The following is a 16042-nucleotide window of genomic DNA, read 5'->3' as shown; positions in this document are numbered from 1 at the left end:
TTACATTGACCTTGTAAGCAAAAACGGTTTCCTATCAATAACTAAAGAACTTTAAGGCCTAGGAACTTCAAACTTGGTATGGTGATTGGTCATGATCAGTAGATGACCCCTATTGATTTTGGGGTCAAGGGGTCAAAGGTCAAGGTCACATTGACCTTGTAAGCAATAACGGTTTCCGATCAATAACTAAAGAACTTTAAGGCCTAGGAACTTCAAACTTGGTATGGTGATTGGTCATGATCAGTAGATGACCCCTTTTGATTTTGGGGTCAAAGGTCAAGGTCACATTGACCTCTTGGGTAAAAACGGTTTCTGATCAATAACAAAAGAACCTTTAGGCCTAGGAACTTCAAACTTGGTATGGTGATTAGTCATGACCAGCAGATGACCCCTATTGATTTTGGGGTTAAGGGGTCAAAGGTCAAGGTCACATTGACCTCTTGGGTAAAAACGGTTTCTGATCAATAACAAAAGAACCCTTAGGCCTAGGAACTTCAAACTTGGTATGGTGATTAGTCATGACCAGCAGATAACGCCTATTGATTTTGGGGTTAAGGGGTCAAAGGTCAAGGTCACATTGACCTTGTAGGTAAAAACGATTTCCGATCAATGATGAAAGAACCCTTAGGCCTAGGAACTTCAAACTTGATATGGTGATTGGTCATGATCAGTAGATGACCCCTATTGATTTTGGGGTCAAGGGGTCAAAGGTCAAGGTCACATTGACCTCTTAGGTAAAAACGGTTTCCGATCAATAACTAAAGAACCCTTAGGCCTAGGAACTTCAAACTTGGTATGGTGATTGGTCATGTCCAGCAGATGACCCCTATTGATATTGGGGTTAAGGGGTCAAAGGGCAAGGTCACATTGACCTTGTAGGTAAAAATGCTTTCAAATCAATAACTTAAGAACGCTTCGGTCTAGGAACTTCAAACTTGGCATGGTGATTGGTCATGACCAGCAGATGACCCCTATTGATTTTGGGGTCAAAGGTCAAGTTCACATTGACCTTGTATGTTAAAACAGTTTCCGATCAATAACTAAAGAACCCTTAGGCCTAGGAACTTCAAACTTGGTATGGTGATTGGTCATGACCAGCAGATGACCTATTGATTTTGGGGTCAAGGGGTCAAAGGTCAAGGTCACATTGAACTTGAAGGTAAAAACGGTTTCCGATCAATTAACTAAAAACGCTTAGGCCTAGGAACTTCAAACTTTGTATGATGATTGGTCGTGACCAGCAGATGACCCCTATTGAGTTTTGGGTCAAGGGGTCAAAGGTTAAGGTCATGACCAGTAGATACTTGATAACCCTTATTAATTGTTTGATCACTGGGTCAGAAGTCATGCATAATAACCTTATCACATGACTAATTGGCTGCTGATAGGGGGCATACATGTTTTACAAACATATCTTGTTAAAATTAAAATTACAAAATAACAAAAATTTACCAACAATGCACTGTTTGCTATTCGGTGGTCTGCACTGTTTGCTATACGATCAGTATATATTTTGAAATTTTCAATTGATTTTAAATATATGAATGGTTTTCTCCAGATTGAATGATAGGCAAGTCCATGTAATACATGAAGCATGGATAAAAGTTTTAAATTGATGTAAAGATTGATAATATGAAGGACTACAGAATAATTCAGTTTCTTGCTGTTCCATTTAAGGTTGATTATCTATCTTTAAGTCTTTATTATAAAAATTGGCAAAAAAGATGAAACCAGTTTGTTTGTTTTTTCCCTTGCAGGCTATTAGATATATACAGGCGCTACTAATGTCCATTCTTTGAAGTTAATGTTCCCCGCTCTGATTCATATATAGTACTGTCTTTGTCAAAATTTAGATATACTTGAAGGAAATGAGTTTCTGCGCTTATCTTAGTGTACTGTATTTCCTGATAGTATGAGAGAAATCAGGGTGAGCTTATAATACATTTAATGTCAACTTGCAGACAGAATGTCAGTCAAGTTGTCACCCAGGGGAGAACAAGGAAAAACAAGAAAAGTGATGTTGGATAACAGAATGGGAGAAATGTCCCTGGCAAATGATGCATTATAAATCAGTTTTACACTCTGGGCCATGCTTTTTTTCTTCTTGTAATTAGAATAATTTCTCTGGCAGACAACACAGAAATCTTCTTAATGCCTTTGTATTTTCCTAATCTTTGTCCTGTAGAAGCTTGCTTTTGTGTGTTCTTATCTTTGTCCTTTAGAAGCTTATAAGATAATCATGAAACTGTCAGAATAAGTTTGTAAATACGTTTCAAGTTATTCTTTGAATTTTATTTTATGTTTCTGATGGTCTCTTAATGGGAAGATTTGATTTTCATACTCTATCTGTCTGTATATACATTGTAATAACTTGCCCCATGGCTTATAAAAAATGTAGTTTTCCTAGGTGTATACCTAGCCTATCATCTGAATTTAAGGTACATGTTACTTTACACATGTACATATTAAACAGTGTGCATAATTATAATTGTAAAATGTGGTTTTGTGGTATCTTGTCATTCAAATAATTATACTCTGACCAGTTTATTTAAACCCTCACCAAGCTACATCATTATCTTAAATGCTCTTGCCCATCTCTCAGTCTGGACAAAGTCATTCACGGACTTAAGTTGAAATCTAAAAAATAATATAATTACTTACTGAAAAGCTAAAAGTGACCATGATCAGATGTCACTGATGTACCACAAGTCCACAGCCTTACTATTAAAGAATTTTGTTTCTTTAACCTTTTCCTGCTGGGACCAAATAAGCAGTTGTATAGAACCTGCCCTGAAAGCAGCACTTCCATTACGATTTGATTAGGCTCTATACAGTTGGCTGGCTTGTTTTCAATTTTTATCTCCATATCCTTAAGATTGATAGTATAAGGAAGCTAAGAAATTCTGCAGCTCAAGGGCTAGAAGTTGATTATTCAAATGTTGCTTTTCAATATGCAAATTTTAAGTTACAAAAAAATAATAAGGCAGCCTCATGTAAGGATTTGCAGACTGCTCTGGCTCCATTTAAAAGTGGAATAGTTACCAACTTACCATTATCAAATTTGATTTGACAATCTTATAATAATCTCTGTTTTAAGTGCAGCAATATTTTTAATCGGTTTTCAGTGTGTTATATCTGCATTAAATAGTTCAGAGTGAGAAATAATATTTGTAACATTTTGGAGAGGTATATTAGATTCAAAGCATCCCCTATCCCACCTTCCCCTCCAGTAACTGAAGCATTTTCCTCTTGAACTTCATTTGGTGATATTTTAGGTTGTTTTTTCTGTGTCACCTGTTGTGTATTTATTAATAACTCAGCAGGACATTTCTGGTTGTTTTTAAGTTGTGAAATACCAATTATTATTGTTATTCAAATTATCATGTATATGCCAATAACATAAATAGTTTCAAGGAATGGCTCAGGAATGGTCTATTAGCTTTTAGCTTGACTGTTGAATGAATGACTGTTTAATGAATAGGGAGAGCTATTGTAACTCAACCAAGTGTTGGCATCACCTTCAGTTTGTGTGTTCAAATTGGTATAATCTAAAGTACTGAAACTTCACGAGCATAATTATGAAGGTCACTGTTCAAGGCCCCATAATTCTAACATGGATTTTAACAGAAATATGCACCTTTTTGAACTTCTACATCATTTAGGCTCTTGTTTTACTATACATTAGCACTGAAAATAGTGGCAGGCTGTCCTTCCAACAGCTCTTGTTGAATATACAGTTGTATTGTTATTTTTAGGATATTGTCATTGGCTTGTTTACTGAATTCAGTATACTGTTTGACAGTCCAGTGAAAAATGTAACTCATGTACGACATGTAGACATGACCTTTTATTTTGTTAACCTATATATTGCTGGAGATCCAGCTTCTATGGGTAGCTGTAAGAGCATTATGCAACAGTTTGTTGTTCCTTTTGTCCATCTGTCTGTACTTCCTCTACTTCTGTATCTCTATCAAAAAGCTGGTTGTTGTCTTATTTGAAGATACGCAATGATGATTTTCAAGGAATTGCAATGTTACTTTTTAAGGATAGGCAATGTTGCTTTTCTTGAATAGCCAATGCTGTTTTAAGTCTTACAGATAGGCAATGCTGTCAAAATTTGTAAGTGTTGCTGTTGTTTGATAAGGTCATGTGTAGAAGGTCATGTGTAAAAAAGTCTCATTTATATATTTGTTATAAATGCACAAAGCTTTTCTTGAACCTATAGGAGTCATAGGCTCTTCATTCAGAAGGCTGTTGTGATAAATGATTCTTTTAAATTATATTATTAAGCTAGACTTACCTGTAAGGTGAAGGTTAATCATGATTTCATCCACATTAAACAATGAATGATGATTATTTGATTTTGTGTTACAGTGCCAGTGACAGTTAAAACTGTGATGGTGAATAACAATCCAACAACGACCAGTAAGCAGCTGACGGCATGTGAGAACTTGAGAAACACGGCTGTACAGGCAACATCGGTCTTTAAGCCAGAGTGTGATACTGATGGAGAGTTTAAGAAACGTCAGTGTATGATAGATGCAGGAAATAAACAGAAGAACTGTTGGTGTGTTGATCCTCAAGGTATAGAAATTACCGGAACACGTATGACCGGAACCGGAATGCCAGATTGTAGTTTTGGTAAGATATTTATTGTCTTCATACTACCATTCTACAAAGAACAGAAGTAAATGATTAACTAAATTAGAAATTTAGATGATACGACTCTTTATAGTTGGGGTAAACTGAAAAAAATTGTCAATATATATAAACACAGTAGCATATTTAAACATCTTGAACTAAATCCATGTTCTTGTTACCAAATACACTTTTCTTGATTTTCATTATCATTTTTGAGACAAAAAATTACGAAGGAGTGTAGTTATATGTTACACTATAAGCCCTATATTGTGAAAGGGAAACATTGTCTGAATTAGTAGATTACGGTCATTGACTTCAAACCACTTGCCCCTCACTGCTGTGGGTTTGAATCCCCACAGGGACTTTGGATTTTTTCACCTAGCTTATGGTTGCTCTACTCAGGTGCCCATATGTGCCTGAAATAATGCATAGAAGGGCACCTTAGGTCTTCCTCCACCATTAAAGCTTGAACATCGCCATATGACCTGTACTGTGTTGATGTGATGTAAAACCAAAACAGACAAACTAGATTTTAAAGACTGAATAACTAGCCTGTCACCAATGGGAGTGATTAGTTCCCAGTTGTGAGAAAGTCTTTGACTGTGTCTGGTAGTTACAGTTTTACAGAAAAATGGGGCTCCAACATTTCAGCTTTCAAAGTTACAATAAAACTGTAATGTTGTTAGAATATAATACTAATATATAGAGGATATTTGTTTGTTTTGCATGTAAGATTGAAATATAATTTCACTGAGTGAACACCAGATGCAATATTTTCACGAGTGGCGTAGCCACGAGTGAAAATATAATAGCTGGTGTTCACGAATGAAATATTTTTCAATCTTATATGTAAAACAAATAAATTTTCTTTTTATTTCATGCTTTTTAGGTGATTTTAAGTATTTTTTACTGGTTTTGTCGCGTAACGTCACGCATTCTCCTTTGTGACGTCATCACATCATGACGTCACATAATCAATTTTGAAATATAGGTCTGTTAAATTTCTTTAATTTTGTTACGTTTTTAACATGATGTATGATGACATCGACTTTCTTTTCTTAAAGAAGCAAAATTTACGCACGACGGCATTAATTTCTGCCTGTTATTCCATTTAGTTATGATTTTCTTTTCATCCGCATTCAGATATAGTCGGGCTACAGTGAAAATTATATTTTATAAATTTCACTAGTGGTTTATCAGAATATAATCATCTGATATATTACAATAAAACACTGGAAAGCATGAAATAAATATTTATATCTGTTGTATTGTCATAATGAGATACGGTATCTGTATTTTTTAGGGGAGAATTTGAGTACATGTGTATTTCAACTGGTTCAGAACAGTCAGGGACTGCTGGGTGCTTACAAACCAAAGTGTACTCTTGAAGGAGAATATGAGCAGATACAATGCCAGGGATCTGAATGCTGGTGTGTGGATGCTGTTGGTAATGAAATCATTGGAACAATAAAAAACAAACCGGAAATACCGGATTGTCCATCAGGTATGTCAGATAGGTTTTTTTGGGGGGTCACATTTGGGAATTTTAGAATGATCATGGTTTATAGAAATAGTAGTATGAGTAAAAAGAGTAGAAGTTTTTATATTAGGGGCGTTCATGGCCCAGTGGTTCAGGTTGATGACTTCAAACCACCTGCCTGTCACTGATGTAGGTTAGATTCCTGCAAGGGACTTTTGATTCTTTTATATAAGGAAGCTAGCTGGAGGAACATCAGTGGTTCTAGTCAGGTGCCTGTTTGTGCCTAAAATAATGTATGGAAAGGCACCTGTCCTTCCTCTACCATAAAGTTGGAATGTCGCCATATAACTTCTACTGTATTGGTGCAATAAAACTCAACAATAAACATAGTTATATATATGTCTTTACTGTTAATAGATAAATTAGACTAGTTTGGGTTTTTTTTCTGAGTGGGGGTTAATCTGTAGTCAGTTTTATTTTAAGTTTTGTCAATTTAAATTTCATGTGTGCATGCATAAAGAATTAATGACTGCTATTATAATTTGTTATTATAATTGAGAAAACATGTTATAGTATGATTTAAATGACATAATTGGTATTGATTTAACATTTCTGATTGATTCAAAACTATATTACAGAACTACTTCATGGTGCATTTTTAATGGCTTTTTATAACATTAATAAAGAATCAGATAAAAAAAAAGTCAGACATAGCTGGAACTTAAAATTTTATATCTGCATTTTTTACAGATATTGATTTTATAAAATATATTGAGGTCATAATTCTCCAAAAATGTTAATATATGGAAAAATTATAGAATTTTAACCTTCTTTTGAAATAAAAGCTTTTTCAGAAATAATTTCATGAAAAATGATTTAATCAATCTTCAAAGTATAGTAAAAATTTGTATCTGACCGATTGACTAAAATGCTGCTTACATCGAGTCACATCCTCTAAATCTCTATGGATTCAAATCAGATCTTTAGGATTTTTGGAACTTTTTTGGATGTTTGCATGTAAGGGGGCTGTCCAGCTAGCTTACAGAAGGTTGCAGGTTTTACTTGGTTGGATGCCAGTCCGTTTGTACCAAGGGGCACTTGACATCTTCCTTTATCAGAAAAGCTTAAAAGTGGCCATATAGTGTTACTTTAAATCCAATCAAAACAAAGGTAATACTTTTTAACATATATTTTGCTCCGTGCTTTTTACAGCAACAACACCGAAGGCTGCTGAGAAGCCAATTATACCAGATAAAGTCAAGCCTTTACCAGAAGCTGAAAATCCTGGCTATGATATACACGACAACAGTAAAGAAGATATTTCAAATGTTGTAGTAAAAATACCAGGTAAGACACATGTATTTATGAATATTTCAAAAGAAATCTTGTTTTGCGAGGAGCTACATGACATTGCTTAATGTCTGTCTCACGGTCCGTATGTCTGTCCCATTGTCTATATGTCTGTTGCCACTTGATATCAAATACCAAGTAAAAAAAAATGTAACAAGAGACCAGTATTTCGGCATTTTACTCGCCATTAAGGGATGGGTTTATGACTTGTCAGTCTGATGTCAATAAAATGTAAGGAATAGGGTCTTTAGACTTCTCTTAATATGCAGGCATGCTGGACTTGTTAGTAAAGGCTTGTTATCATTCACACCCGTGGTTTCATGTATATATAGAGTGATAGTTTCAGTGAAACCAGACTATGAGGTTAAATAACTTCTCATTGGTACCAGTCTGCAAGTAGACTTATGTCATGTACATTTAATTAACACTGAAAAATGTACAAGATGGTCGACCTCATATACTGGCAAGTTTGGAATGTTGTTGTTGACGCAAGCATTTTATATAGTAAAGTAGATTGAACCAATAGGAGTGCAATGAAACAGGATATAAAGACAAAAATAGTGGAATATCTACTGTACTTTTTGTAATGTCTGTTTATGAAACATGTCATAACTGGCACTTTTATGAAACCATTTAGAAAACATTTTCACATGTTCACACTTGTGGTTTGAAAATTGTAAACAGCGATTCAAAATGTCCGTAAACAGTTCATGAGAATGCAGTTTTAAAAGCATTTTGTATTTTTTTTTTTTGTTATTTGTTATTCAGCTTTTAGAGTAATATCAAGTTCCTATAATTGTTTTGAAATGAATTGGCTTTTTCCACTAGCAGTGAAAATGTACATTGCACTTTAAATGAACTCTCGCAACCTTCTGTAAAAAATGTGAAACTGTTATTGGATGTTTCATTAGCAGGAAACTCTAGCTTCCTGTTGCGATATTACATGTATATTGTTTTTGTATTTCCAGTTTTGCCTTCCTTGTTTATAGGCTCCAGCCATTTGATTTATCCTTATTTTAAACCAATATATCTGCTGCCTGTAGTTTACAAAATTATTGTTTATTATTCTTTTGTAAAGCATATTTCCAAACTACACATATGAAAGAATCATGTTTGTATATTTCCTGATGAGTGAATGGGGTCACATGAAATAGCTGCTGGACAATTAAAGCAGCATAATATTTTGTTCTGGAACATTTTTTTTATTCTGTTTATGTACAGTTATCATAGTAATTAAATGACACAGACATTCTATGGTACATCTTTTTCTAGAATAAGATATAAGGTACCATAAGATCACGAAAACAACATAATTGTACTGTCTATAAATGTTACAATATAAAATGATCCGTAAGGTATAGCTTTAAACGGTTTAAGTGAATGATGAAGTATTTGAATAAGAATTTCATGTGAATGCACTTGTTACATTGTGATAAAGAAATATTGATAACATTAAAGGAAGAGCCATTCAGATTTCCTTACTGTAAAGTAGTTGTTTTCAAGTTTATGTTGAAGTATTTAGATAGGGATGTTTTGTGTGCATGCCACTTGTTGTTTTATTATCAAGACTGAGACAAAAAATAGGAAAGATTGTGCATGATCATCATTATCAGTCCGTGTAAACAAATGTAAAAATTATCTCTTATTTGATTATAACTTAGCAGGGCCGGCAAAATCTGATTTTGACTTACTAGTCCATTTTACCTGAAGCTGGTCTTTATATGGGTCTTTGTTTATAAAGTAAATTCTGGAAATAAATCATGTGTCCATACAGACTGACTGTGGCACAACCTCCTGGGCAATACAGACAATTGATTTTGGTGCCCCTGATTACTATGTATAGGGCTGGGGGAGATGTTAGAGGTGGGGGAGGGGGATATAGATTCACTCTAGTCTGTCCGTCCCACTATTATGCTGTTTTACTGTCTGCCCGTAGGCTGACAAGACAGTGGAATGTAGGGGGCATGCTTTGGACATGATTCTAATTTTTTTTTGTGTGTACATAATCGTCATAATTGTGGTAGAAACATGAGCATTTAGCTGGTTTCAATAATTCTGACCAATACAATAGGGGGCCACTTTACATCTTCCTCAGTAAAGCAGAAGTACTATATAACTTTTAGTACAATAATAGCATGATTTAGTACCAAATTGGAAAATAAGTACAATAATAATCTCGTGTAATAACAGTGAGTTGTCACTGCTCTAGTTTGTTCCTGTACAACATGAAGCTTATTTGATTATTAACACTTTAAAAGTGGCAAAACTTTCAAGAACGTGTATATTATAGAGATATATTTATGTGAGTATTTAACCCTTTACTCAGCTAGAAATGAAAAAGATTAGTCATTGACACCAGTATAGAGCCATGCAGTCTGACCAGGTTCTACTTTGTTGGCACAAAACCAACTTCAAATTTTTTATCTTGATATCCCTAAAAATGATAATGGAGAGTTCCAGACATGGAAGTTGGACAAGTTCATTTAAAAAATAAAATTCCAGCAGGATTAGGGTTAAATTAGTGTGTAAAATATATTACAATACATTGATCATTTCTTTTGTTTTAAAACAGAATCTGAAGAAACTGATGTAGAAGAGTTAGAGGAAGAGACAAACTATGTTGACGGGTCATATGCAACAATGAAACGTGGTGAAACCGTCTTATCACAGCCAGGCCTTCTTGCAGGTAATGTTTGCTTAATATTCATTCTATACCAATAACTTAACACCCAATTTCTGCATTTTAATCATGTCACTTTTAAAAATGATGAAATGGCATTAAGACAAATCATTTCCTATATTGAACACTAATAAAATGTTACCCAAAATGCGTATATTTGAAAGGCGCACAATCAAAAATATTAAAAAAGATTTTGATTTTAATGTTTAACAAGCTGATTGTAGCTTAATTGTGATGAGTGTAAGAAGTTGAAACTTAATCAAACCACTTTCTACATTTGCTTACTGATGCTTTAAATGAGTGGTGTCTTATGAAGAAATATAGTCATGACCCCAGTAGAGTTTGTATCACAATCCCTGGTTCTATCCTAACCACTAGATCACTGCTTTGTTATTTGTAATAACCTTATTTGTTATTTGGGTTTATAAATTGTTTATTGTTCATATTGGTATTTTGCTATCCATTAGTGATTAACACTAATGTCTTAGCTCATATTCCCAACTAGACATTTTATATTTTTGGAGTGTTTTATATTAAATGTATCTTTTTGTTATCTCCACCAGCAATCATTGGAGGAGCAGTTGTTGGACTTCTATGCATGGTCCTCCTTGTTATGTTTGTTGTTTACCGCATGAGGAAAAAGGACGAGGGAAGTTATCCCCTAGACGAGCAGAAGTACCAGAATTACTCGTATACGAAAGCCCCTGATAAAGAGTTTTACGCCTGAGAGATGAAGAGGGCTGTTCTAGCTGAACACAATATGTTCTATATGTTATCTATGTGTTAATTCAGAGAAAATCTTCGGGTCAACTCAAATGTGATATTTATATATGTCAGGAATCATTTTGTCTAAATCGGGTTTTTATCGCAAAATTTTTATTTTACGTGCTATTATAATTTAACAAAACTGTAGATAAGTACGTAGACACTTGCAAGATTATTTTCATCAAATGATAGGAAAGATTTATTTTCAAAGATTCTAAGTGCTTTATGAAATTTTTAATTTATTTTTTAGCTCTAGATCCTTATTTTTATTTTCTCCTGTTTTCTTCGGTCTACGTTCTGTGAATAAGTACTTTCTTATTTGTAAAATTGTGTTTTATTATGAATGCTTGGGTAAATATGCTACATTTGAGGTGAGTTGAAAGCTTTTCAAAGAAAAATAAATGTATATGAACAAATTGTAATACAGTACATGTAGTATAATACATGTCTGCCTGCAGTGTGCGTGTAGACAACACAAAAATACTGGGTGCCAGTTACCTCCCTTATTCTGTGCACATGCCTCTGATATGAACTATTTTTAGTAGGAAATCGCTACCACAAATCATGAATAAAAAACATCAAAATTTCACATTTTTGAAAGATGAATGTGTTTTAAAAAAAAAAAAGTTTTTCTCTTATTTTACCTAAGATTTTCAGATCAAAATTCATTTGATCTATATGGTAATTTCTGTTGAGGCATGTGCATAGTGTACGGGAACTGTTACAAATTATATAAGTAAAGATAGCACAGCATATGTGATACCTCCATATAGATAGAAATGGCCAGGGGGGGGTGTTAGGGGCTCATTTTATTTGGTTCAGTTACTATGGAAATTGCTCTATTTTATGTACTTTCGTGATTAACAAAGGTTGTGTGATTGAGGTTGAACATTTTATTTACACAGTTAATCAGTCTGATACAAGTATTTTGTGGATAGATTTATGAGCCACCAATTTACTTGTAATTATTCTTTTCGATTTTTGACGATAGAATTTCGCTCATGTATCAGTAAGGCAAATACATTGTTACTACATTGATTTTTAGAGTGTAACTTCGATTTTTGGACTGTAACTTTTATATTTATTGTTAAACATGATATTTTAAAAAAAATTGAATTGTGTCTGGTATTACATAAAGCAGCATTTTACCATAGTTATCACATCCGATTAAGAGGAACAGATCTGATATTTCTGGGACATTCATATTTTGTCCTTCGCATGTGTAAGCCCCTGGCCCCCCCAAAATGGGCACAAATCCGAGCTGGTCAGTAGATGAAACTTGTGTTTTCTTGTATATGTATAGTTCTCATTCAAAGTTGATCATGTGACTTCATAGAAACAGTATATAGCCCAGAGTTGACACACATTCCAATCATTGATGTCATCTACTGTGTTGCCATGGAAACAAAATCGTTCATTAGTTGCTTGAACAGTTTTGTTTTCATGACATCATAATTTGACCTTAACAAATGGGTCACATGATATTTTTCTGACTTTTTAAGAAAAAGTGGTATTATGTGAGAGGGGAAAAAAAATTAAAATTTGAGATATTGAAAAAAAAAAATAGAAATGTCTTGTTGTTTTATTTTATCAGTGATGTATGAAATTATGTATTTAGAAATAGTGTTAGTGAATCATGAACTGTAATTCTTTTATATATACATGTTAAATGTTGGAGAAGTTTATTGATGTAGAAACTGCTTTAACAAAACTAGAGAACTCTTGCTTCTCTAGATGATCCCACCTTGGTTTTATTATCAAAATCATGTAATTAATTGAGTGATGTTGCGCTGAAAACATAGTAGAATTTCGCAGATACTTTATTGTCTTTTTGCATTAATTTATTCTAAAACAAAAATTTAACTTATTTTTTAGGTCAAATTGGAATGATAATGAAGTTCTGGTAACTATACCTATCCTGTTTTTACATGAAGAATAAAATAACTATTTTTTCAGAAATCAATATTTATTATGCTTGTTTGGTTAAGCTTTAAAATTTCAATAAATCAGTTCCAAAATATATTACTTTTTATATTTCCTTCTGCAATATTCTTTAAGCGTGTTTCATGAACCTCAGTATCATTTTATTTTGGATTATTTTTTAGCTGGTTATAATGTATACATTTTATTTAAACATTAAAGTAATGAGATACTTTTCCTTATATACATGTAATAATTATTGAAAATTATTGAGAATTGAATATGAATAAGGAGATTGAAATTGATGTATTGAAAAACAGAAATTGTGTGAATTTTTTTTTTGTGTAATTAAAGACGGTGAGGCATCACTCAAACAATTACAGCACATGTACAATAAACTGTCATGCTATTGTTAACAGTAGAGGATTTAGTTGTGCTACCTCTTTTGTTATTGGTTACGAAAAGTTAATATTCTGTATTTCTGGCTTCCTTTTAAACGACGCATTGGTGAGGCACATTCACATGTTTTATTCTTGATGTTTGTCGGTCTGTCTGCCATGATTCAGGTCCTGGTTGAAAATGGAACAACAGAAAGTTTAGAGAAAGAATAGAACATTTTTTTAAATATTTTTGAATATTCTTAGTAAGTTTTATTTAGAATAACTTATAATCAAGAATGAATGACATTGGCATGTCAACAATTTAATAAGTGATATGAAATTGATTTTTTTTTTTATACAATTTGGAAGATTCTGACAGAATTTCTGTAATTTGAAACAAAATAAATGAAGGATTTGGAATTTAATTTGATAAAAGTATGGTGTGTAAATAAAACTAGTTGACACAAAGGGAAGGGAATGTTTTTAGGTGAAAGAAGATGTTGTCTCACGCGTGTATATATATATTTCTAAGAATGTGATACAGACTTTTGGTGTCAAGTTTCGCATTACGTCCTTGTTTCTGTGTCAAAGTACTCTTTAATGACGTAAAGAAAATGGGGAAATAAATGTATGAAGTTTGTTATAAAGAGTTGTGAAAGAGCAATATTGTAATTATCAAGGAATATTAAGAATTGTTAATTCTACAAGTGGAGTTTCATCATCTTACATATCTTCCTGTTGGGGATACCCGTGAAAAGTGATCACTTTAACAAGTGGTTTTAATTTAGAGGGTTACCACCTACACAAGGAAGTGGGTTTGATGTATTTCGTCATCGTTTTTAAGTTCAAAGATAAGTAGATGATAAGTATTTGAAAGTTCTTATTAATGAATCAAGTGTTCAATCCTAAATCTTAATCAAGTATTTTTTTTTTATTAAGTGTTAGTGTGAATCATGAGTCAAGTTGCTTTTTACCAGAAACAGGACAAAATAAATTGCTTTAGGAAATTTTATAAAGTGAGTCATTGTAATAAATTGTTCAATGATTTTTGCTTAGAGAATAAGATTTGTTCCTATTTTAAAAATGTTGTTAGAAATAGGATTTTTGATATTTTTCATTTTTTTTGTATTTTTTTATATAAGCATTTGACTTGAAGATGTTAATGCAAAATAATGATATACTAATCAAGTGCAATTTGGAAATTATTTAAAAAAATAAAATCATGAATGAGACTTCAGAAATGATATTTTGTTTGATTTCAGGAATTTTGTAATCATTGATACCTGGTTAAATATATATCATGTTACATGAAAAGAAAAAAAGAAAAGTTAAATATATATCATGTTACGTGAAAAAAACAACAACATAAACCAAAATCTATTTTTTATGAATAATTTTTTTTTACCATTTTCGTACTTTTCCAGCGATTTTTGAATCGGCATTCATTACTGAATTATGGTTCAAATGTAATTGTTTAAGCCTTTTTTATGCTGGAATCTTCCACATCAGCTTAGAGCCCAGGCCAGTCTGCCCTTCACTACAGGCTCTATACTGCTGGGTTTTTCAACTTTTTGATAATATAATAGATAGTTTCAAAATTATAAGCTGGAGATGTCCGATTTAGGATTATTTTTCCATCAGGATAAGGGTTAAGTTCTGTTGTTTTAATTTTTGTGTGTGTGTGAAAATTGTAAATAGCTTTAATATGTCATGTTAATCATGTTATTAAATGTATAGTTCTGTACATATTTTTGAAAATGTTCGTTATTTTACACATATTTCATTATCGCCATCGTCCATACGTAACTTGCCTTTGATTATTTCTATAACATCATAAAAAGTTGGATTTTAGACTTAATTACAAAAGCTTTGCTCTTATTCATTATCTGGTTTCTTTCTAGTTACTTTTTTTCCCACAATGAATATTACAAATAATGTACAAGACGAACAAATTCTTTTTTTTTTCATGATATGAATTCCTTTCCTTGTTTATGGTTAGAATAGTTTCATGGAAGGAATTATTTCCCTTTTGTATTCATTAACATATCATTTATTTAAAGTTGGATGAAACTCATAAGAACGCTGTTTGTTCAAATAAAAAAAAAAATATTGATAAATTTCAAATGTTATGTTAAATATTTCATATAGGGTCTGCAGGCATTCTGAAAGTGGCCGGACCATCTGGTATGCCAAACAGATCTTTATTTGAGTTGGTTCTGTAACCATTCTGTACATGACTGACCAGATGTGAAACAAATATAACTCGGACCATACCATATAATGAAAATCAATGCGAGTTTTGGTCAAACGGAATCAAAAATTCCAGTTTTTCAGTCGTTACTCTCAGAAATGCTTGCATCCAGTGTTTTTTTTCAAAGCCTATTTTAATTTTCAAAGAACAAATAGTTGTTGTAATGTATAAAGGTATTCATTGTGTTTCAGAAGAAGCCAGTTTATTGTTATATAACATGTTTTACAGATTTCCATGTTAAACAGTTTATATTAGTTGTATCATGTTTTGCGATGTTTAATAGTTTTGAATATAAATTCACCTTTCAAACATGTAAAATTAGTTCTATACTTTGAAATTCTTACACAGTTACAGAAATTTGGACCGTTTAAGAAAGGTTGTGTCACAGATTTCTTTTTATTCTGTTATATTATAAGATATATTTTTAAACATTTTATTTTTTTTCTGCTACCTTAAATAGAGATGAATTTTTATTATTTATTATTTATGTTTACAAGTTGTCTGATGTGAAGCCTTCAGTTTCCAGAAGTCTTAAACTATTTGATATACTATTTACAGAAATAGATTGAGACAGT

General features: G+C 32.5%; 1 protein-coding gene across 1 annotated transcript in view; it reads left to right on the top strand.

The window, feature by feature from the left end:
• The window catches only part of LOC132746843 (uncharacterized), a 34933-nt gene extending 19630 nt beyond the window's left edge, over nucleotides 1–15303 (top strand). The window contains exons 4-8 of the mRNA XM_060736107.1: nucleotides 4375–4641; nucleotides 5945–6145; nucleotides 7334–7468; nucleotides 10044–10157; nucleotides 10715–15303. Coding sequence (XP_060592090.1) covers nucleotides 4375–4641; nucleotides 5945–6145; nucleotides 7334–7468; nucleotides 10044–10157; nucleotides 10715–10878 — 881 coding nt within the window. The 3' untranslated portion in view covers nucleotides 10879–15303. The remainder of the gene's footprint in view (nucleotides 1–4374; nucleotides 4642–5944; nucleotides 6146–7333; nucleotides 7469–10043; nucleotides 10158–10714) is intronic.
• Nucleotides 15304–16042: the final 739 nt, after the last annotated feature.

This window comes from Ruditapes philippinarum, unplaced genomic scaffold, assembly GCF_026571515.1.
Source record: "Ruditapes philippinarum isolate M1 unplaced genomic scaffold, ASM2657151v2 ctg387_1_1_1_1, whole genome shotgun sequence".
In the NCBI taxonomy this organism is placed as follows: domain Eukaryota; kingdom Metazoa; phylum Mollusca; class Bivalvia; order Venerida; family Veneridae; genus Ruditapes; species Ruditapes philippinarum.
This window is presented reverse-complemented; position numbering and strand designations above follow the sequence as displayed.